The sequence below is a fragment of the Macaca nemestrina genome, chromosome 8 (assembly GCF_043159975.1).
Source record: "Macaca nemestrina isolate mMacNem1 chromosome 8, mMacNem.hap1, whole genome shotgun sequence".
In the NCBI taxonomy this organism is placed as follows: Eukaryota; Metazoa; Chordata; class Mammalia; order Primates; family Cercopithecidae; genus Macaca; species Macaca nemestrina.
In genome coordinates, this window is record NC_092132.1 from 76,960,458 (window position 1) to 76,984,862 (window position 24,405).

At 38.8% G+C, this 24,405-nt stretch overlaps 2 protein-coding genes across 9 annotated transcripts in view; one reads left to right on the plus strand and one right to left on the minus strand.

Moving 5' to 3' along the window:
* Window positions 1-9,039, minus strand: part of C8H8orf34 (chromosome 8 C8orf34 homolog) — a 493,915-nt gene extending 484,876 nt beyond the window's left edge. For 2 of the 5 annotated variants that reach the window (XM_071068136.1, XM_071068135.1), the window contains exon 1: window positions 7,886-8,488. In XM_071068136.1, coding sequence (XP_070924237.1) covers window positions 7,886-8,212 — 327 coding nt within the window. In that variant the 5' untranslated portion in view covers window positions 8,213-8,488. Of the gene's footprint in view, window positions 1-7,885 lie in introns of all 5 variants that reach the window. The other 3 variants (XM_071068138.1, XM_071068137.1, XM_071068134.1) reach the window with 3 other exon arrangements.
* Window positions 7,810-24,405, plus strand: part of LOC105482162 (putative uncharacterized protein encoded by LINC00269) — a 28,445-nt gene continuing 11,849 nt past the window's right edge. For 2 of the 4 annotated variants that reach the window (XR_011606964.1, XR_011606963.1), the window contains exon 1: window positions 7,810-7,918. The gene's annotated coding sequence lies outside the window, so the exon portion shown is untranslated. The remainder of the gene's footprint in view (window positions 7,919-24,405) is intronic. The other 2 variants (XM_071068139.1, XM_011742121.2) reach the window with 1 other exon arrangement.

Genomic DNA, 24,405 nt, shown 5'->3' on the forward strand with positions numbered 1-24,405 from the left:
ACAATCCCAATCAAAATTCCAGCAGGTATTTTTATATGAAAATTAACAAAACGATCCTAAAATTTATATGAAAGTGAAAAGGACATAGAAGATACAATTCTTAAAACCCCAAACAACCCAAATAAAAATGGGCAACATATTTGGACAGACACATCACCAAAGATATATGAAAGACAAATAATCACAAGAAAAGAAAATTCATCTCATTAGACATCAGGGAAGTATAAATCAAAATAACAATAAGATATCATTACAAACCTATTAGAATGGCTAATGAGTTTCTGGCTAAAAAGACTGACAATACCAAGATTGGGTGAGGATATGGAACAACTGGAACTCCTATAAACTGTTCACAGAAATGTCGAATTGTACATCCACTTTAATAGCTAGTTTATTTAAAAATTTAACATATACCTACCATGTAGTTCAGCCAATCCACTCCAGGTATTTACATAAGAAAAATGCACATAGCCATATGGAATACAACTCAGCAATAAAAAGAAATAAAAAATTGGTAACATGCTGCAACATGGATGAATATTAAAATAATTAGGTTAATAATTATTAACTTAATGATGTTAAAGAGGATATACCAAAAAAATGCATAGTGTGTGATTCCATATACATGAAACTCTAAAAAATGAAACCTAATCCACAGTGACAAAAAGGAGATCAGTTGTTGCCTGAAGATGCAGAAGGAGTAAGGAGAAGAGGAGTTACAAACAGGCTTCTAGACAGTAGGAAAAGCATATGAGGAACCTGTTCCAACTGAGACAATGCATTTTAAGGTACTTTCCAGGAAATTCCAAACAATATTTTCACCACACCTGCTCTGGTTTGAAAGTGGCCCCTTCGGAATTCATGCGTTGCCAATCTCAGGGGGTGTATAAGTGAGGTCTTTAAGTGATGATCAGACAAAGAAAGCTGCTCCCTCATTAATGGGATTAGAGCCCTTTTAAAAGAGGCTTCATACAGTGTTCAGCTAGCTTGCCCTTCTGCCTTGTGCCACATGAGGACAAAGTAAGAGGGCCCTCACCAGATCAAATGCCAGTACCATGATCCTGGATTTCCCAGTCTCAAGAACTGTGAGAAATAAAGGCACTGTGTAATAGCAGCAGAAAAACTAAGAAAACACATCATTCACTCTGGGTCACTGACTATATATAGGTGCAAAGAAGACGCCACCATTCGTAATGAAGAAATTCTGTACACAAAGGAGAAAGTGTCTCTCTCAACACTCTTTCTTGTGTTTCAGCACTCTCATGCATTTATTGTTTAAATACTTTTTTCAGATATTTCAAAATGATTTTTAGAGGGAGAAGAGGAAAATGCATATGCTTAGTTAACCAGAATTGCACATTTTCTTTACTCAGATTTTTAGCTATTTATTGTATAAGCCACTTCCTTGTATAAACATTGATGAAATTCTTAACTACATTCACATAATTTACTATTTAAAGAAACCCAGTGGGTGAACTGTTTTGCAAATACTGATTTCATAGGTGCTCTTTTCAATTATTTTTAGTAATTTTTCTTTTGAGGTAATTTTAAATTAATAGTAAAAGTTTAGGAACAATACAAATAATTCCTTATTCCCTTCACATAGAGACCACATTCAAATTTTGTCAACTTTCCCAATAATCTCTTTCATAGCAGAAGTATTATATCTAGAACCATATTTTACACTTAGTTGTCATGTCCCTTCAGTCTGAGGCCTCTCTTGACCCTCATGACTGTAACATTTTTGAAAACTCTAGAAAAGTTACTTTATAAATTTTCTCTATTAGCTTTATGAGATATTTTCTCATTATTCAATTCAGGTTATACATGATTGTCAGGAAAATCACAAAACAATGCTGTGTTGTTTTAAATGCATCCTACCATGGGCATAAAATATTGCTTTATCTCATCACTTGAACGAAGTAGTGTCGGCCTGGTTTCTTTACTGTAAAGTTACTTTTTCCCTTTGTAATTTACAAGTATTTTGTAGGCAGATACTTAGAGATTATGTAACACCTCATTGTTTATCCAACTTTTACCCATTGATTTTAGTATTGATTAATGTTTCTTGCCTGAATTATCTTTCAGATGGTTGCCAAGTAGTGATTTTCTAATTCCATCATCCTTCTACTTTCACTAGTTGGCATTCTACTATAAGGTAATGCTGTCTCTTCTCCCCATGAATTGAGCACATTCCACATTCCATTAGATCCCAGTGAAGTAAAATATTCCTATTTTATTCAGTAAAATAATCTGTTACTATCATTTTTTATTTTGACCCTCAAGATGTCTTAGGGGTAGGCACCTCCTCTGTGTCGTTTGATACACACCTACTATTCTTTGAGGTCTTCCTTACTTTTTGACATATGATACTCTATACCTTGCTTAGCCCCAAACCTGGAATCAACCATTTCTTCAAGGACACCTGGTTCTACTTACTGGAGAATGGTATTTAGAAACCAAAATGTGGGTGCTAGGTGTGCTCATTATTACCAGGATGTTGCCATTCCCAGGCCCTTCCAGTAGACAAAGTTGGGAAGTAAATGTAGGTATATGCACTTAAGTATATGTAAATACTTACAAATATATATTTATTTCTATTACATCTACACATATTTCTATTATTGAAAGTCATGAGATCACACCAACACCTCCAATTTCAATTCAACACAACAAGGTTCATTCTAGCTTTCCCTATGCTATCTCTGTGACTCCTATGTCCATTAGAAAGAAGGCTGACTTGAATATATATTTTTTCAATATATTTTCAATATATTTAATTATTTTCTCAATACCCTGCCCCCACCTTGTATGTAACAAATCTTCCGACCCTGCCAGGCCACTGCCCACTCAGCCCCTTTCTTTAATCATGCTCCGATACTTTCCAGGTGAACTCCCAACTTAGCTGTCCTTGTCATATGGGTCTTAGCTGTTCTCTTTGTATGGTTCATGGCTTCTTAATTGAATCACCAAAAAAAGAAAAGAGGTGGGGTAGGAAAGCCTATGTTATTTTTGTAGTCTAATATTTCCATTGATCACATTAAAAATTTGTGGGGATTAAAAATCCACAAACATTAAAAATATGATTTATTTATTTCTTTTATGATGGGGTCTCACTCTGTTGCCCAGGCTGGAGTGCAATGGCATGGTCTTGACTCACTGCAACCTCCACTTCCTGGGTTCAAGTGATTCTACGGCCTCAGCCTCCTGAGGAGCTGTGATTACAGATGTGCACTGCCATGCCTGGCTAATTTTTGAATTTTTAGTAGAGATGTGGTTTCACTGTGTTGGCCACGCTGGTCTTAGGTCTCGAATTACTGACCTCAAGTGATCCAGCTGCCTCAACCTTCTGAAGTACTGGGATTATAGGCATGAGCCACCATGCCTGCCCAAAATATTATTTCTTTTTTCAAAGTTATGATGCCATATTGGTACATGTATATATTATTATTTCTAAGGTTATATAGTGAATTATTTATTGAGTTGAATTTTGAGTCACTTTGAAAGCTATTTAAAAGCTGCATGAAAATAAAATACATTAAGGCAGAAATGAAAAATAAATGGGCTGGTAATAGAAACATGTCAATTAAAGTAACATTTTAAAAAACTGTTTTGAAGTAAATCAATGACAACACTTAACTTGGACTCTGGGCAAAATTTTATAAAATGGAACTGCTTTCTTTGTCTTCTGCCTCTAAATGCTCTGAGATTAAAAAGATTAATGTAAATTTTGATATAGGAAATGTCTTCATAACCTCAACCACTGGGGAAGATCACCTGACAATCATTACTCCAAAAAATATATTTACAATATTTAAGTTGAACATATTATAAGTACCAAGCTTATATTGTATTGCTTCTCTAATAAAAGCATTTTCCTAATCATTTTTATTAAAATGACATTTTACCTTTATTAATGACAACTTATTTTTAAATATTAAAATATCTTTCTGGAGAGGAATTTTACCTCTGGCCATAAGTGAGTAACTAGTATCCTTCTTATCCCCAAACCACAGCCCTAAACAATCATAAGCCTGCCTAAATAGGACAAAATATTTCTTTTCATGTATTAAACAACAGGTAGCTCAAGGGCGCGATCCTTATGAGAGGGGGAACAACCAAAGGAGACCTCCACACACACTACAGCTCTCTGATAAAAGCAAGAGGTATTTTTAAGATAGGATCAGGGAGGTCAATAAAGTGAAATAATGGGCTTGCTGAGGGTTGGCAGCAAATCGGAGTTCAGGGTTGCATACATGGCTGGAAGATGTGCAGCGGGGTACCAGAGAAGAGCTAGCTGGGCAACAGCAAAATATATGTGATGCTGGCTTTGACCACAAGTTTGATAAGTCCACTTCATAACATATATGCCAAATCAGTTAATGCAAATTTACACCATGTGAGTAGAAGCACTTTGAGTGGAACAGAGAAGGTGATAGAGTGATTCCATTCTATTTGGAGTGGGTCATAACACACTTAGAGAAATGTAGTGACTTTGGTTTGCCACATCTTCAGTACACAGATTTAAAAATTCTATGGTGATTTTATGATGATCCCCGCTATTCAGCTTTTTAATAATTTAAGATTTCACACTCTTGTGAGTGTGATCAGGCCTGACCAAGATATATAACTGCCCTGAGCACCTTCCAATCAATAATCCTCAACTAATTATTCTATTTACTTAATGGGAATGGGAGAAACTAAAAAGTTTCTATTTCTTTATATAAAATGTGTGTGTGTGTATACAAACACATATGGAATATATATATTCCACTATATATAATATTTATATATACCACAAATATATATTTTGTAAGATGTAAACGATTAAATCTTACAAAACTTGGAAAGTTTGTGAAATGTATTTTTCATCTTACACCTACCTATTATCTAATCAGAATATCATTGTCCAGAATTCTAATGCAATGATTTTTAGGCAGAGTTTTGTAATGCTTCAAAATATCTTCAATGAAATTTAAAAGTAGTACAAATTTATTCTCCTAAGTCAGCTGGAAACAAAATTAATTTCAATTTAAAATTATTTTTGAAACTCCATACTGCATGTAACACTTTCATAAGCATCTCAAATCAAAAAGTATTAGCAATAAACAAATTAAGTAAGAAATAAACTAAGTAAACAAACTAGGTAAATAAGTCCTACAGGTAAAAAAGAGGATACAAGTATTCTCAATATCAGTGAATAGGTTACTTTTTGCTATTGTTTTAAATAACATTCATGGATTATCTTTAAAGTACCTCACACCAATTAAGTTTTCTTAAAACATTCCTAACTTAAACTATCCACAAGGGGGACATATTGTCAGATACTGCATATTTTCCAAACTGAAAGAAGCCTGTGTCAGCTCCCGCTGACTCAACACAACAAAGCATAGATGACGAGACATGGAGTTGCCAATTTCAATTGTGAGTGGTAAATGGAGATTTTAGCTCAGTTTCTCAAAACGTGGCCCAGAAATTAAAATTGTAGCAAACATTTTTGCTGCTTCTTAATACGTTCAGATTGCTGGGCGCCTCCTCTGACCCAAATCAATTCTTGTGAAAACTATTGAGTAAGGTCCTAGAAGAGAACTGTCCCTAGGTAAACAATGTCCATTTCACAGGTGGCATTTCTTCACTGGTTTTCTAACATGAAACAAGATAGGCTACATGCTAGTAAAATCCTCCAATTTTGTGAAATACATATAATTGTACTCTCAAAATCAAGCTCTATCGTAATCAAAATTGTTGCATAAGGAACTGTGTTACATCCGGCTTTTAGTAAAAGAGAATTTATTATCCATTTTTCTCCCTTCAATTATTTAAAGTGAACATCAAACCTTAAAAACGCACTCCTCACCACTGCAATCTAAGCTAATGCCAGTGTATGTCATACATATTCAATAAAATATGAAGCATGGTGGTGCTTGTTTTCTGGTGATTGGACCTAAAGCTTTTATGAGACATGTTGCTGTCACTTAAAATTCTTCAGCGCAGAACTTGCTGGTGAGTATTAAAGGGTGGGGGTTAGGGGGTACTTGATAAATATCCATTTGAGTTTATTTTCTAATTCTGTAGAAAGTTTACATATATTCCTAATTTTGTTGTTATCACTTGGAAAGAATCTTGAGGATTTTAAAATAACAAATGAAAACAGTATTTATTAAAAACAATTCGTTTATTCTGTCAGGCTAATTGTACTTTATACTCTACGAGTGTAGAGAGCAAACACACATTCTAAATGTATTTATTTTATGATTCTTTTGATGCAATTAATACACCGCGTTGCAGAAGGTTTATGCTTCTGCCTTTTAAAAATTATATAGGATTATGTATAATCAATAATCATTAAACTAAAGGCAAAGAAATCTGGTCGCTCCATCAATTTTATTTCGCTCTTGCATGGATTGCCTTTGTTCACATTTTTGGCAGAAAAAAGAATCAAAGCAATTGTAAGACTCTGCACCCCACAATGTGAGCTTCACTTGAAACAATGGTCCTATCGTCCAAGACAGATCATCGGTAAAGTTCGGCAGAAAAACTTGGGAGATCTTGCAAATCTTGTTATGTGAAGCCAGTCCTCCCAAAAGACCTATTCGACCACACCTTTGTCCTCCTCGTCCTTTTTTTGCAGGGTCATTAACTCGCATTATTTTTTTGTTCTCCGCAGTTCTCACTTGCTTTTCTTCAGTCTTTGCTAGGTTCTCCGCGATCTCCAATGCAGCCTCTTCCACTAGCCGCGATTCTGCCTCTCTCAGACGCTGACACGTAACCTCCCCCCATCCCCACCCCAAGCCCTCACCCAAGACCAAGAACAGCTACAACTGCTTCTGGGAGACGTGGGGGGCGGGGGCAAGGCGGGAGCACCTCGCCCCTCCCGCTAACTCTCGCCGCTGGTCAGTACCCCCTGAACTGGATGGGACCATGGGAGTCTCTCCCCAAGGGCCTCCACTTCTGACCACGGACCGCACGCCCCACCCCTGCCCAGCACCCTGGCAACCCCCGGGACGCTTTGCTGGTGCCAAGCTTCAATCTCTTGTTCTCATTTTCTCGTGTCCTCCCGCTCTTTCTTCTACTGTATTTTTGTCAATTCTTTAATGGCGAGGAAAAAAAAAAAAAAAACACCAGCTCAGAGCTATAGTCTCCTTCCATAAATACGTGTGTGCTTTTCAGAACCTTTCTCTGTCCCTTTCTCCTGCTAACACATGTGGGGTCTGCAGTGCAAAGGCCTCTCCTTTCGTCCAGTGACCAATGGCAGTCTCTCAGTTTGCCAGTTTCATTCATCACGCCCGCACCTACTGAAGCCTACTCCTCACCAGTTCAGCTTTCTTCCAGTTAATCGTATTAACTGCTAAGCACCTCCTCCGCCTTTTCGGGTTTTATTACCGCCCTCATTAAAAAAAAAAAAGAAAGAAAGAAAGAAAGAAAGAAAGAAAGAAAGAAAGAAAAGAAAAAGAAAAAAGAAAAAAGAAAATCCTACACGAACACGCAAGACAGCGTGAATTCAAGAAAGAAAGTGTGTATGTGCAACACCGTCTGAGTGTGTGCATCCGTATGCATCGCCTGCCTCAGCCTGCCCGGGTACTGAACATGTGGCTGAGAGGTGCACGACAGTCAGAGGGCTCAAACTTCCGCTGCCAGGCTGAGGCTGGGCCCTCCCAAGCTCACCTGTCTGTGTTCAGGTAACTGGCTAAGTGCCCGCCCGGCCGCGTTCCAGGACACCTGGCCGGGACAGAGCGAATGCCAGTGAACCCCAGGGCGCCCCCTCCCGCGCGTTCGTTCTCTAGCCCTCCTTCCCTGGGAGGGGTGGGGTGGGGGGTGTTCTGTTTTCATTACTGCACCCCTTCCCCTAAAGACAACGGGACTACCCTCCTCCACAGCGCCTTACCTCAAACAGGGGACCGATCTTGTTCTTCTCCAGGTAAGCCTGGATCCGGGTTTGCGGATGAGACGCCATGGGGAGCAGATGGGACCGCGGAGAGAGTGCGGGGAGAACGCGCGGCTGTGCGCCTCCGCTGGGGACAACCCTCCTTTTACCCGGACTGGGGCCGGGACAGGAGCTCCGGAGCCTCGGCTGCCCTGCGTGGCTGGCTTGGCCCCGGCCGCGGCCGTGAGTGGCAGCTCGGGGAGCCACGCGCGCGTGGGGCGCTGAGAGCCGGAAGCCTGGGCGCAGCGCCGCCAACTCAGACAACTCCGAGGCTAGGGGAGAACTCATTCATCGCGTTCTCCGCCTCGCGTCCACCCTCGCCGCTAGCCGCAGCGCCCGGCGCAGTGGGGAAATTCGAGGCAGAGGTTCCTTTCTCCTCTGGGCGGCAGCAGCAGGAATCAGGGGGCGGGAGGCGAGCCGTGCCGAGGGGCGCACGCGGGCGGACAGGGGACGCGGGGCTCGAACTCGCCGCCAGCGTCTGTGCGTGCGTGTGTGTGTGTCCGTGCGCGCGCGACTGTGTGTGCCTGCTCTCCCAGGTGACGGGAACAAACAGCCCGGGCTTCTTCCCGAGGCTGCTCGCTCTACCAGCCGCTCCCTAGCGACAGCGCCGCTTAAAAAGCCAATGGTGAAGGTGCTTCTTTCAAAGTGCACATAAATCTGGTGCTTGTTGGCTACTCCTTGGCAGCTACAAATGCAGTTCTAAAGGCGATCGTCCCCACCGCCCCTTCTGAGCCTCTCCTCAGCACCTTCTGCCCTGCCTACACTAGCGCAGGGGTTGAGAAGGCCAGAGTTGTGAGAAAGTGCGTGGGTTCAAGGGTTTGCCGCGAAAAAAGAAGTTGCCTTCGTTTTCAAAATCTGGCTTGGCCTGGAGCAAGTCGACGGGTGAATGCAGCCTGAGAACCCAGCTGAAAACTCCCAAAGTGCGGGCGCTCAAAGGCTGGAACCAGCCCTTCAGCATTTGACAGGGAGAAGAGAAATGAGCGAGCCAGCCCTCCCCTCCGAAGTTGGCCTTCCTAATCCACTCCTTGAGTCATGTCTGTATACCTATAACTGCATCTTAGACGCCACACTATCCCACTTAACAATGTTTCCTCTAGATACTGCTAGATACTGCATGAGCTGCTCGAATTTAGCCAATACCTTTCTTATTATGCAGGGATTTCAGAGTCGAAGATTTGCAGATAGCCCAGGCTTCCTCACAGAGCTCTCTTTCTTGTGAAACACAACACTGAGGTCCCGATGACGATTTCCCTGGCTCCTAATCATGATATGCTGCCAAAATTAGATTTATTTTTAATAAATATGATGTTCAGAATGATGGAAATAGTTTTCCTAAAAGCTGACTGCAGCAGTATATATTTTCTTTCTTTCTTTCTTCACTGTGTTCTGAATTTCTGTTACTCATAGTTTCTTTATTGGTGTTCATGCTTTCCTTCTGTATTTTAAATATGTGGAAACATGTAATAGTTAGATAATAGTGGAATATCCCAGGAACTATTGTTAATTTCATATATTAAGATATAAGAAATCTGCTAGAATAGCTAGGAGCTTAACCATCCCTGATAACCTGAAATGGACATGATCCAGGGTGGAAAGATGTCCACATTAATACTTTTAAATTGGACTCATATGATCTGCCTAGGGAGAGTTAAATTAAACAACAGTGAGGTGCCCAGGGTTGCCTTGTGCTTTCCATTGTGGTTCGAAGGTATATTTACTTACGTATTTTTTAATATGTCCAGGATAAATTAAATAACAGAGTGAATACCAACATTTCTAGTTGCTAAAAGGTATAGTGTAGAGCCATAAGGAAGGCCATCTATCACCCAGCTAAAAAGCCTACTATTTTTGATACCACATAAGGCACCAAGATGGTACCCTTCCTGAAATCAAGAGTCTTTTTCTTCAAAGAGGCATCAGGAGGATGCTTCTTTAAATGAAATAAAGATACTTATTAAGTCTTCACCATGCTCAGACTATTGCACTTAGGGCTTTGAATAGAAGAGACAAAGCTTCAGCTGGCAAAATGTGTGCGTTTTAAAGACAGAATTAAGCCAAGTGTAGAGGCTCATGTCTGTAATCCCAATTATGTGGAAGGATCACTTGAGGCCAGCAATTCGAGACTGGGCAACATAAAAAGACCCCATTTCTAAAACAATTTTTTTTTAAATTAGCTGGGCATACTGGTGCACACTTATAGTTCCAGCTTCTGGGTAAATTGAGGCAGCAGGACCCTTGAGCCCAGGAGTTCGAAGCTGCAGTGAACTATGAGTGCGCCACTGCTCTAGGCTGGGCCATACAATAAGACTCAGTCAAAAGAAAGAAAGGAAGAAAGAGAGAGACAGAGAGACAAAGAAAGAAGAGCATCATGAGGATATGCACACCCACTTACGTATGTTAAAACTCTGAGCATCCCCAAATTGCACATTTAAAATTCAGGGAATATTTTCAAAGCTTTTCAAGTTCAACATTAAATATTACCTCCTTCATAAAGCACTTCTTGGTTCTTTCTACTTATCCCTAAACATGACTTCATTACTACAATAAATATTTATTGCATAGCTTCTCAATGGCAGGCATTATGTTAAGACTGAGAATTCAAAGGTGAAAGGCTTTGTCTTTGTCCTCAGTTGCTTAGTCTTGTTGAGGCAATCGGCATATATATAAATAATGGCATTAGATGCTGGGCATGGTGGCTGACACCTGTAATCCCAGCACTTTGGTAGACCAAGACAGGAGGATCACTTGAGCCCAGTAATTTGGGAGCAGCCTGGGCAGGATAGCAAGACCTCGTCTCTATTAAAAATAAAATAGTAGTCTCAGCTACTCATGAGGCTGAGGTAGGAGGATCTGCTGAGCCCAGGAGTTTGAGGTTGCAGTAATTGCACCACTGCACTCCAGCCTAAACGAAGCAAGATTCTATCTCTTTAAAAAAAAAAAAAAAAAAGATCGCATGTACGGAGGCACAGAGACACACAACAGGCTGGTAGTTAAAGATATGTAAAGTACATGTGGAGGAGTATTATTATCATGTGAGGTTAAAAATGTAAGCAGAGTTCAGCTCATTGAGAGTCTTAAATGCCCTGTTAAGAACGATAGACTTACATCTTGTGGATAATGAGAAGTGATTCGTTAGGCTACAGAATCTGTAACAAATGATGGGGTTATTGTTAGGACTTAAGATGTAGGGTTAAAGAGGATGGGATGGATTCCAGACATAGTTAAGGACTAATGTGTTCATTAAGTAAATGAAGGGTGAGGTTAGAGGAGGAAATCAAAGATGACACTATGATTTCTAACATGAAGCTAAGAGATGACAAATTATTTACCCAAGTCACCCAATTTATCATTGGTAGGACAAGGTTTTAGTTCAGGTTTTTCTAACTCTAAAGCTGAAGCTATTTCCCCTCTCTACCCTGTAACCTGGAAACTAGTCAAAAATTTGAGTTTATAGATATTAGCACCCCTTTGTGGGAACAGCTATGTCTCATGACTTGGCACATGGTACATACTTCAGAAACAGCAATTAAACGAATGAATTGAATTTTAGAATATCAATTCAATCCAGCTACGTTCTTTCAGTCTAAACTTTGCCTCTGACTCATGGCATTTATACTCTGTTTTGTTTCCTTTAGTCAATTGCGTGCATATTTTGGTCCCTCTTTTAAACTGCAGACTCTCTAAAATCATGAACTGTATCTTAATAATTTTCTTATACTTTACAGCGTGTAACACAGTATATTTTCACATAGTTAGGTTCTTCATAAAATATCTTTAATTAAGATCCTATTACTGTATGTTTTAAGATTTGTATTACATAGTCCCTTTAATATTGGCTGAAAGGTAACCATTGTCTTGGATTGAATTTATCAACTTTTTTTCCTGCACATATGCGATGGTACCTTTATGATGCTTTCCCCATTTTTGGCTTGAATACAGCATGAAAAGGCCATTTTCAGTGAGACTGTTTTGACCTCATTGTGTTATAGAAGTGCCTGTCAGCATAATTTACAGATGTACAGAATCCAATTTATAGAATGCACTAAAGCCGTTGTCCAACTCCATTTGTAAGACACCTTGCACAGCTCCTTACACAGATAGGTTTCAGAGAGATGAGGGAACAATGGTGAAGTCCAGTTGACCCAGTTAGGAAGTATTAGCAATGTAATCCATTGAAATTAATTAAATATTGAAGTCAGAGAGCAGAGATGTTCTATATGGATTTCTTGAATTTAGACTTCTATCCCTGAAGCATACTTATCCTCTTTCTGTTTCTCTTTCACCTTGCCACTTTGTAACAAAAAGGGAAAATTATCTTTCCAAGGAACCCAGCACATATGAATAATCTGGCCGTAAAAGGGAGGTGCACATAGAGAGTTAGTTTTCTTCATTTTTGCCCGAAATGCCTCTCACAACTAATGCAAATGGACTCACACACAGCATTTACTATGTACTAGGTGTTGATAACAGCACTTTATACACTCCCTCAACTCATTTAATTCTCAAAACAACATCATGAAGTAGGTACTACTATTATCCCCATTTTTTTTTTAGATGAGGAAACTGAGACGCTTACCAGGTAAGTAACTTGCCCAAGGTCATAGCTAGTAAGTAGCAGAGTATCTTGAACCCCAGTGGTGTATTAAACTCCCAAATCCCCACTACCAAGGTTGCAAGAGTACCACTTCCCTTTGCTTTGAATTAGTTCTGAGCAAGCTGCGTTTTGATGACTAATTCGACTTCCCCAGTGTGTGGGTACGGGAAAGGACGTAGTATGGGTAGCGGATAGCAGGGTAACTTTCTGGCTCTATACTAAATGAATATGTTGTCTCTTGTGAGTTTGAATAATAGCTAATCACCCACCTTGGAACTGATTTTTTTTTTTTCTTTTTCGAGACAGAGTCTCACTCTGTCCCCCAGGCTGGAGTGCAGTGGCACAATTATAGTTCACTGCAGCCTCGACATCCCAGGCTCTTGCAATCCTCCCACCTCAGCCTCCTGAGTAGCTGGGACTATAGGTGCATATCACCAAACCCAGGTAATTTTTGTATTTTTTGTAGATACATACAGGATTTCACCACATTGCCCAGGCTGGTCTCGAACTCCTGGCCTCAAGTGATCTTCCTGCCTCGGCCTCCCAAAGTGCTGGGATTACAGGCATGAGGCACTGAGCCTTGCCCTGATTCTAACTGTGTGGAAAATATCAACTTACTGGATCTACTAAATTGACAGCTCAAATAATGGTGCCAGCTTGTGAAATCCTGCCATTCGGCCTTCTGCAATTACATTTCTATCCCTTTAATTTCTACCTTTACTTATTAGGTTTTAGTATTTATTTTTTAATTGTTTAATATGTGGACTGTATATAAGCAATCTCCATCTAAAAGACTTTATGTCAATATGTTTTATAACATGTTAATTTTTGTTGTTATGAATCATTTAAAAGAAGTCTGTAGATATCAGACTATATAGACACCCTTGATATTAATTGACCATAGTCTATTATCTCTGATACACTTTTTGCTTATAATTTCTGAGAGCATATTGTCTTGATTTTTCAAGAGTCTTTGTTGGAAGGAAAAATACAAACCTTCAGCCATGAAAACTGTTATAGGATACTGTAACATGATACTGAATTTATTAAAAAGAAGGAGGAAATAAGAGCAACTAAGCAAACAAAGGATGATGTCGTAAGGCAAAACAGTGCTACTTAGTGTGCACCCTGGGGAGCCCGACACTCTGCCTAGGACAGGATGTGCTATTGCTCTAGTCTCACTATCAAGGAATAAGCAACACGGGACCTATTTTCAAACACAGATCTCTGTAAATGCCAGCTAATGTTTGGTCATAATGAAGCACATCACAACAACCTCTGCACTAAGGGTTAGAGGTACTTTTAGCACAATTAGTGGAACCACAATTACCTAGAGGAAATTTAAATTTTAAAAATAAAATAAAATAGAAGAATGACTTAGCTTTCTGCAAAAACACCCTGGAAACTATAATACTTAAAGTAGTCAGCAAACCTCTTCTTCCAAAGCAGATGTTGTTAGCCCATTACCTATGGATAAGACCCACCCCTCAACCCTCAGTTAGTCTTGGTCCTGGGAGACAGATAATTTTGTGATGTCCAAGGATATGCTAAGTTTCCACAAAGGTCAGGGAACTACACTTACTTATTATATATCTGTCACAAAAGATTTATGATGGGGTCATAAAAACCAGGAACTAAACTTACTAGCTTTGTCTGGGAGGATTAGGAAACCAAATATTCAATGAATGAATGGATGAATGAGTGGAGAGACAGAAGAATGAACAAATTAAAGAAAGAATGAATGAATTAAATACTGGTAATTTATTAAGTAACTCAGAGGCATAATCAAGTTCTCCCAGTCATTTATACTTAAGTTCCTTTTATATATGCATAATGAAGAATAATTAATTTTGTTTTAAAAAATCCTAAGTATTTTTGAAGTACTTAAATGTAGTAAATGTTTCAGTAAGATAACAGCATTGATTTGTCTATGTCTTTCTCTGAGCCTCTCCTCTTCAATTTGTCATTTTTGCCTTTTTCTTTTTCCTTCTCTTCCTTTATTCCTTCCCTCCTGTCTTTTTTAAAGGAAGTTTCACTTATCTTGCAGCCTAAGCCTGAAATATTTGTGCACAATTGTGATGTCTAAAGACAAACTCACTTTCCTACTGAAGTTGATGAAAAATGTTTTCTGCTACACTCAATTTCTAAAAAATATTCTAACATTCTTTTGTCTGTAATAGCTTACCCTTGACACTTCATATTCCTAGGCATATTGTTATACCAAATCATTGCCACCAAACCCAAGATTTTATATATCTTAGGATGGTTATTTTCCACTCTCAATGCATATTGACTCATATGATGTGATTTGCCAGAAGTATTATCAAAACAAAATCATTTTTTTCTCCTTTTCAATCATTAGCTTTAATAAAATGACATCATATTAAACACATGTCTTTAATAAAGCAATGACAGTAAGAATATTTCAGGATTCAAACAGGACAAGGAAATATGGCAAATCTTATATATTTCACTGATATTTAATTTCAAAATAGTCTCCCTCCAATGATAAATTAAAATTAGGCAGCAACAGAATGGCATCTTATGGAATGAAATATATGATAAAAGTTTTCTAAAGTGTGTTCTCTCTGGTCCCCAGAACAAATTATCTTTCTTTGCATTTGTTCAGAACTTGTGCTGATATTTAGGTGCCCTTTGACATTTTTATCTCACTTGGAGTGTAATTTTCTCGAAAACAGCTGAACTGGCTCTGGTGTGAAACTTGAGATTGAAATATGGGTCAGTTACTTGCTGACAAGTGTGTGACCCATGATTGCCTACAATTCACTCTGCATTTCACAGACGAGAAAACTGAGGTCAATAGCATTCAATAACACACCTAACTAGTTGATGGAAAAGCCAAAATTCAAATCCAAATCAGTCTGATTCCAAAATATTTGTTATTTTATTTTATTACACAGGGCCGGTTTCAATTGTTACTGTTTTGAATACGTTTAAAATACATTATTCATGACACTTGTTAAAATGTAAAGTAGATTTTACTCAGGACCATTGCAATAAATATGGGGACTACTGCTATGGGGTTTTGCAGTAAGGGACAGAGATTGGGCTCAGCTCAAAACACAACAAGAAAAAGTGAGACTTCATAGCCAAAATGAAGAGTAGAAGACATTGGATGAAAAATTTTTAAGAGGAAACATTAGGGATAAGTGGGGGATTGTGGCTAAACCAATTTAGCAGAATTTTTGTTAAAACTGGGCAATGCAGAGATGGATAAAGCAGCCCAAAAGTTGAAGTCAAGTTGAGAAGAGTATTAAGAGGAGCCTGACTAAAGTATGGTCAAGGAGAGACTCTTTGTCAGGATCCAGTAACACTTCAATTTCTTTATATTATTGTTGTAATGGTTTTACATTCAAAGGTATTTGCATCTAGAAGCATAGTTAATAATGCTGTTTAATGGATTCATAATGCAACTGATCAATCTCATACATTTCAACAACACGAAAAGGTGTTTGCACATTGTAATATACTTGTTACTAATTTCTTACTGACAGTTTTTTTTTTTTTTTTAGAATACAAGAAGTGATATTGGAGAATACTTAAAATTTACAGACTCTGGAATATAATGTTTTAGTATCTCAAAACCTTTCTGGCTATGGAGACTACCCCTTCCAGAGCCAGTCAATTCTTAGAGACAACAAAGAACTCAGGAAGCATCGTCTTTGATGAAAAAAATAACCAGTCCAGGGTCATATCTCGTCTATCTGACCTGCACACTCCAGGAGACAATATTCCTCTGCCTCAATCATCCCAGGGTCAGATGCTAGGCTACTAGAGCCTACCCATATAAATTAGGGCCCACCAATGAGTAACCATTACATAAAAGAACACAGAATAGACTTCCATAGATTTGAATCCTGGTTCTAGTACATACCAGCTTTGAATTTTGGCAAGTTCCTCTCTAAGCTTCATTTCTCTCTGACAGAGAATTAAACAATACTGACAGGCCTCTACCAAAGAGTTGTTATGAGGTTTGCTTGAGAATATGCCAACACGTAGCTCAATGCCTACCGAGGAGTAAATGCTCAGTAAATATTACCTATGTCATTGTTGACTACATTGGAAGATATTTCAGAAGTTATTCACATTTCCTCCTCTTCCTTTCCCCCAATTTAAAGAGAAGCAAAGTCTGGCCACAAAAACGTCTGACTCTCTCATTTGTCTTATCTCTAGTCTAAAATAGCTTCCATTTCACCATTCTGTCACTTAAGAAAAATTAGAGATTTAAATGACCAGTTGAATAAAAGGTTATTATTTAATAAGCTGATGGCCTTCAAATGCCAATATCAAAAAAAGAGAAGAAAAACAGAAAAAAAAAATCTAGCTTGAAAGTAATTGTTGACATCCCAATACATTTAAAATTGATGATACATATTTATTTCCAAACTCAATAAAAAGACATTAACATATCACAAACTTCCTAAGCCTAGTTTAAAAAAATACATATTCTTATAATTAAGATCATTTAATACCCAGTATTGATGAATTTGATTTTTGATGTGCATGGATTATATAAAAACAGCCAAGAAAAGTTTGAGGGTTTTTAATGATGGTTTTTTTCCGTCCCAAACTTCTGCGATCTGAACACCCTTGGTTGTGTGGTAATCCTATATAAGTTGGTGCATATTCTAGAAAGAATCAGCTTTACACTTTAAAAAGGAACGGGCACAAACTTTCATATTGTTAATTCTCAAGACCACACTTCAGGCTTAACCAGTCTCTGCACTCCTCTTGGTTTCTGAAAGAGGAGCCAGAGCCCCAGTTTGCTTTCCTTGCTTTCCTGTTGCTCATGGCGACCATTTACTCTTTCTCCCTTTTAACTTTTCTCAGACAGTGACTGTACAGCAGTGTGTGGTTTCCAACACTCATTCTTCTTTTACTGCTCCTAAGAAAAGAAGACACAGCTCTTTTATTTTACTACCTTACAACAAATCATAAGCAAGAAAATAATCTGGGAGAAACACAGGCTTAAAATGACATCTTACCACTTCTATTCAACATTGTATTAGAGGTTCTAGCCAGGGCAATTAGGCAAGAAAAGGAAATAAAAATCATCCTGATTGCAAAGGAAGAAGTTAAACTATCTCTATTTGCAAATAACATGATCTTGTGTGTATATAATCCTAAAAAAATCCACCAAAAAAAAAAAAAGAAAAAACTATTGGAACCAATAAAGGAGTTTAGAAAAGTTGCAGGATAGAAGATAACATGCAAAAAGCAACTGTATCTCTATACATATTCAATGAACAAAAAAATCCCATACAATTTAAAAAAATGATTCTATTTACATCAGCATCAAAAAGAAGTGAAAAGCTTAGAAATATATTTAACAAAAGTAGTATGGACCAGATGCGGTGGTTTATGACTGTAATCCCAGCAATTTGGAAGGCCAAGGCAGGAGGAATGCTTGAGATCAGGAGTTCAAGATCAGACCAGACAACATGGCAAAGCCCTGTCTCTACGAAAAATACAAAAAATTAGTCAGGTGTGGTAGGGCATTCCTGGTGTCCCAGCTACCTGGGAGCGGGCATGGGGAGGTGGGGGTTGAGGAAGGGTGAAGGGGACAAGGCACAGTGCTGAGGTGGGAGGATCGCCTGAGCCTGGAAGGTCAAGGTTGCAGTGAGCCATGTTTGTGCCACAGCACTCCAGCCTGGGCAACAGAGTAACATCTTGTCTCAAAAAACAAAAAACAAAAAACAAAAACAAAAAAAAGTAGTATAAAACTTATTCTCTGAAAACTACAAAACATTGGTGAAATAAATGAAAGAAGATCTAAATGAAAGATAAAATGTAGCCCTGTGTGGTGGCAGGCGCCTGTAGTCTCAGCTACTTGGGAGGCTGGTGTGGGACAATCGCTTAAACCGGGAGGCAGAGGCTGCAGTGAGCCGAGATTGTGCTACTGCACTACAGCCTGGGTGACAGAGCAAGACTCTGTCTCAAAAAAAAGATAAAATGAAAGATATTCTGTGTTCATGAATTGGAATACTTACTATTGTTAAGATGGCAACGCTCCCCAACTTGATCTACATATTTAATACAATTCTCCTCAAAATTCCAACTGGATTTCTTTGCAGAAATTGGCAAGCTAATCCTGAAATCATATGGAAATGCAAAAGACCCAGAATAACCAAAACAATCTTGAACAAAATTGGAAGACTCACACTTCCAATTTCAAAACTTACTACTAAGTTCTACAGCAATCAAAGCAGTGTGGTACTGGCATAGGGACAGACATATATATCGATGGAATAGAATTGAGAGTCTAGAAATAAAGTCTCACATGTATGATCAAATGATTTTAGATATGAGTATCAAGACAATTCAATAGAGAAAGAATAATATTTTCATCAAATTGTGCTCAAACAACTGGATATCTACATGTAAAAGAATGAAATTGAACCTGTACTTCACACTAGATACAAAAATTAACTCAAAATGGATCAAAGACTTAAATCTAAGAGCTAAAGCTATAACTCTTTTATAGGAAAACAGAGGCATACATCATGGTGACATTGGGTTAAACAGCATTTTCTTAGATATAACACCAAAAGAACAAATGACAAAAACATAGATAAATTGGATATCATCAAAATAAACACCTTTTCAGGCAAAGAACACCATCAAGAAAGTGAAAAGAAAATCAAAAAATGGGAGAAAATATTTTCAAATCATGTATCTGATAAGGAACTTGTGTCTCCAATATATAAATAACTCTTATCACTCAATAATAAAGATGACAAATGGCCCAATTAAAAAATGTCAACGTGGCTGAATAGTTATTTCTCCAAAGAAGATATGCACATGGCCAATAAACACACAAATGCATGCCTAACACCATTATCCATTAGGGAAATGCAGATCAAAACCACAATGTGATCCCACTTCACACTCCCTAGGATAGCTCTACATAATAAAAAAGACGGCACTGGCAGTGTCCAAAAACTAGAACTCTCATAAACTGCTGATGAAACTGCTTTGAAAAAGTCTGGCAGGTTCTCAAAAGGTTAAATGTAGACTAATTTAGTGATCCAGCAATTTCACCCCTAGGTTTATACCCAAGAAAAATGAAAATGCGTGACCACATCAAAATTTATATATGAGTGTTGGTAGCAGCAATATTCATAACAGCCAAAAAGTGAAAACAATCCAAATACCCAAATGTCTATCACCTGATAAAAGGCTATATAAAATGTGGTATGTCCATATAATGAAATATTATTTGGTGATAAAAATGAATGTAGTACCGATACATGCTACACCATGGATGAACCTTGGAAACATTATACCAAGTGAAAGAAACCAGTCACAAAACACCACATATTGTATGATTCCATTGATATAAAATAACCACAATAGGCAAGTCTATAGAGACAGAAAGTAGATTAGTGGTTGCCTAGGGCTGATAGGAAGGCAGGAAGATGTCGCAGGGTGACAGGTGTGAGGGCAGGACAGTAACAGGGTGGAGGAATGGACATGACTACCAATGGGCTTACAGTTTCTGTTTGGTGTGATGAAAATGTTCTAAAATTTATTTTGCTGATGGTTGCACAACTCCGTGAATACAGTAAAAGCTATTCAATTGTACACTTTAAATAGGTGACTTGTCTGGTATGTGAAGTATATCTCAATAAAGATGTTATTTTAAGAATTAACAAGGATGGGCATGATGGCTCATAACTATAATCCCAGCAGTTTGGGAGGCCGAGGTGGTAGGATCACTTGATCCCAGGAGTTTGAGACCAGCCTGGGCAACATAGCAAGTTTTTGTCTCCATATAAAAGAAAAATTTAGCCAGTTATAGTGACGCACACCTGCGGTCCCAGCTACTCAGGAGGCTTATGTGGAAGGATCGCATGAACCCAGGAGGTGAGGCTCCAGTGAGCCATGATTGTGCCACTGCACTTCAGCCTGGGAGATAGAGTGAGACCCTGTCTCAAAAAAAAAAAAAAAAAAAAAAAAAAAAAAAAAAAAAAAAAAAAAAAAAAAAAGATTCAACAGTAATTGTTAACTTTTGTTGATTCTAAGGTCCTCTTGGATCCTGGATTTTTTTTTTTTAACTGTGAAAAAAATATGTTGTTATGAAACACACACACACACAATTATAAAAAGATTTCAAAAAGGAGCTTTCATTTAGTGAGCCACAAAATGGAGCAAAATGAAAGTTTGAAAGCAAAGCGTAGTTTAATAACTATGCATTAGTTTGGAACTATGTACATCTGTGTGGTTTCAGAAAAGGAGACACTGGATGAGACCAGAAAGAGGCAAAAATGCACTATGAAGAGAAAGAGAGCTATGTTGAGTTGATTTGAATTTTGGTGAAATAAACAAGACAAATAAACACAATTCTGTGTAATTTTTGCCTTAGTTTACTTCCCACCTGTACTTGGGAAATATTCTGTAAGAACTCCTTCTGTCTTTCTTGCTGTGTATGGGCTCTGTGTTGTCTGCCTGTGTGCAGAGCGGGAGCTGGGCCAAAGGGAAGCCAATTACATCTCCAACACTGGTGTTGCTTTCATTTGTGAGAGGAGCAATTAAAAGTCCTTTTTGTTTTGTCCTTTCTTCCTTTCTTGAGGTTAAGGATTACATTTTTAAAAAATTGTTTCTGATCCTCTACAGTTCAGAATTAGACTTTGTTGGGGTTCAAAAAACAATAATCCAAAGTATAGTACTTTGGCCTGCTGAGTACTTCCAACTAAAGCAGGGGCCTCCAACCCCCAGGTGACAGACCAGCACCAGCCCGTGACCTGTTAGTAATTGCGACTCACAGGAGGAGGTGACCCGCAGTAAGCAAGCAAAGCTTCACTCGTATTTATAACCACTCCCCGTCACTCGCGTTGCCGCCTGAGCTCTGCCTCCTGTCCCATCAGTGGCAGCATTAGATTCTCATAGGAGCGTAAACCCTGTTAGGAAAGGCACATGCGGAAGGATCTAGGTTGCAAGCTTCTTATGAGAATCTAATGCCTGATGATCTGTCACTGTCTCCCATCACCCCTAGATGGGACCGTCTAGTTTCAGGAAAACAAGCTCAGGGATCCCACTGATTCTACATTATGGTGAGTTGTATACTTATTTTATTATATATTATAATGTAATAATCATAGAAATAAAGTGCACAATAAGTGTAATGCGCTTGAATTATCCTGAAACCACCCCCTCCCCAGTCCATGGAAAAATTGTCTTCAACAAAACCAGTCCCTGGTCCCAAAAAGGTGGGGGACTACTGATCTAAAGAACATCTGAAGGGCCTTGGAAGCAGTCTCAGGGCCAAGGTCACTCTGACCTTCTCCTGCCCTCCTACTTCTCACCCCTGAGTCTCCCTGGAAGCAAGTCACAGAAACCAGAATTCTTCTTCCCCAACGCAGGTCACAGAAACTAGAACCCCTATTGCCCAAGTCAGCCATGAATACAAGGAATAACCTACAAGGAATACAAGGCTAATCTTCTCCCCTCCTACCTTTCTGTCTAGGCGCTGGCCATAAAGGAATTCTCTGACCTACTCTTTTCTGATAATAGATCATAAGACTCCTCTTGTAGAGGATTCTTGCTCCATACCCAGGTGGAGGGAATGCCACTGAGAGGCCAAGAAGTATCTGGACAGGGCTTGCTGGCTTTTCTCATCTCAGTCTACTGGATCACACCCTTTTTTTCAATGACCGTTCTATATAGCTATTCATTCTTCATTCAACCTAAGCATAAAAATGGATATTTTTTTCCTGTATCTTTGGATCTTCATTCCAAAGGCTTTCGTGTCACATAAAACTTAAAGTCATTTTTTGTGTGTGTGCTTTTCTCCTGTTGTCTTTTGTTATAGCAGTGTTGGCTGGGACCCTTCTGAGGAGTGAAGAAAGATATCACACGCTTTTCACCTCTACAGCTCAATACTGCAAATATCCTGCAGCTTGTCTTGCTTTCTCCACGAAAATGAAACTTTGAGAATTATCCCTGATGATATATGTCTGTGGTACATAGATTTTCACTGTTCTGCATATTCCATTGTGTGATTAGAACACAACTCATTTATCCATTCTCCTGTTCCAAGTTTTTACTAATGCAAACAATGCTGCAATAAAATTATTGTTCATGTCTGAATTTTTGCATGGCCTAGAATTTCTCTGGGGTATTAATCTGCCAAAGGAATTGCTTGGTCATAAGGATGGACATGTTCAAATCCATCGGGCATTGTCACATTGCTTTGAAAGCAGTTGTATAAATTTATCATTCTTCCCACAACTTTTGAGGGTTTCTGTTGCCCAAATCCTCATACCAAAGAAAGAACACTCTAGAAGATGCAGGTCTCAGTCCCAATTCTCTCCATCTGTACACCAGTATTAAGTTTCAGCACCTATGTTACTTAGAGCAATAAAGATCCCAGGGCAGACACAGTGTCAGCTCTGCAGTTCACTCTCCTGATTTTTAGTTTCTTCTTCATTTCTGGCCCAAGGCAATTTTTCTGCCTTTCTTAGCAATTCAGCCCTGCATTTATAAGGATGTTAGTTATAATTTATTGAGTAATTCTTGGTGTTGGTAGCTGGAGGGTTTTCAACTTATCTGTACTGCCAGGCCCTTAAATCCCTACCAGTGTTTTCAGCACGTGACCACTCTTTAAACACTCCCCAAATTTTGGATACCATGAAGTAAGTAGAATCAAATTAGCAGCTACGATGAGCTATGGGACTCTCTTCCCAGGTGTTCATTAGTCACCATTACTTCAGCATGGCATAATAATTAATGGTGAGGACTCTGCGGCCAGTTTGTATGGATCTGAGTCCCAACTCTCTTTGACTTTGGGCAGTATACTTCATCTCTCTGGGCCTCAGTTTCTTCATATGCAAGATGAGGATGATGGCAATGGTACCTATTCAATAGGGTTGGTGTAAGGATTCAAAGAGTTACTAGTGATAAAAATGCTTAGAATTGTATCTGACACACAGCATGTGCTGTGTAATCAATTGATGCATGAATAAAATGGAATAATGAATATTAGACATAAATTTTTGTATGACCTATATTATATATTCTGTGAATATTTTAGTAATGGTTTTTCCTTCAATCCCCAGCATCAGCGATCTAAGGTTGGTAACATAGCACTACTTTTCACGTTTAATGATTCTAATGATAAATTGCTTTTACCTAAAAGCATCTCTGTGTCCTTTTGAATACCAGCAAAATGGCTGGTGTCCATTGCAGAAAATTCCTTCCATCATGGAAAGAATTCCCTGCTCAAACCAAGCTGTTATACAACCTGGGAGCAAGGGTGTTGGGAATGTAAAGAGGGAGAAATGAATAAATATGAGGAAGAAGGACGAGGGAAATGCAGACTTGTTCTTCCTCATAACCTGGTGGCGTCCAGTTGCCAGTGGCAGGATGCTGCCCAAGGAGCCTCTTCTCTCCCTTACTCCTCCCAGCTCCGTGCTTCAATCACAGAAACTCTGTGCTCGCCACATGTGCCCCGCTGCTCCTCTAGGTTCAAAGAGGCGAATGGGGCAAAATATTGCAAAAATCTTTCTTTTTGTCTAGAGTAGGCAATTTCCATATTCGAGGATGTCCAGGCTGTGAGAATCCCATGCCTCAGGGATCTGAGCCATCACAAGAATGGAATATTAGAAAAGAATCCATATGACACTGTTTATTCTGCTATTGTGCCATGTATTGTCATTATCCTCTTTCCACCCTTTCATGCCATATACACCTTAATATTTTGTACTTCACAGGCCTACAATATACTTTATTTAAACTGAAATGAACTTATTAGGGTTCGCTACACAGCCCATACAGCAAACCTGATAATGCCTCACAATAATATGAATTTAGATGTAACATTATAAGCAATTAGTTCCCTTCTCAGCCAGCACCCATTCTCAATCCA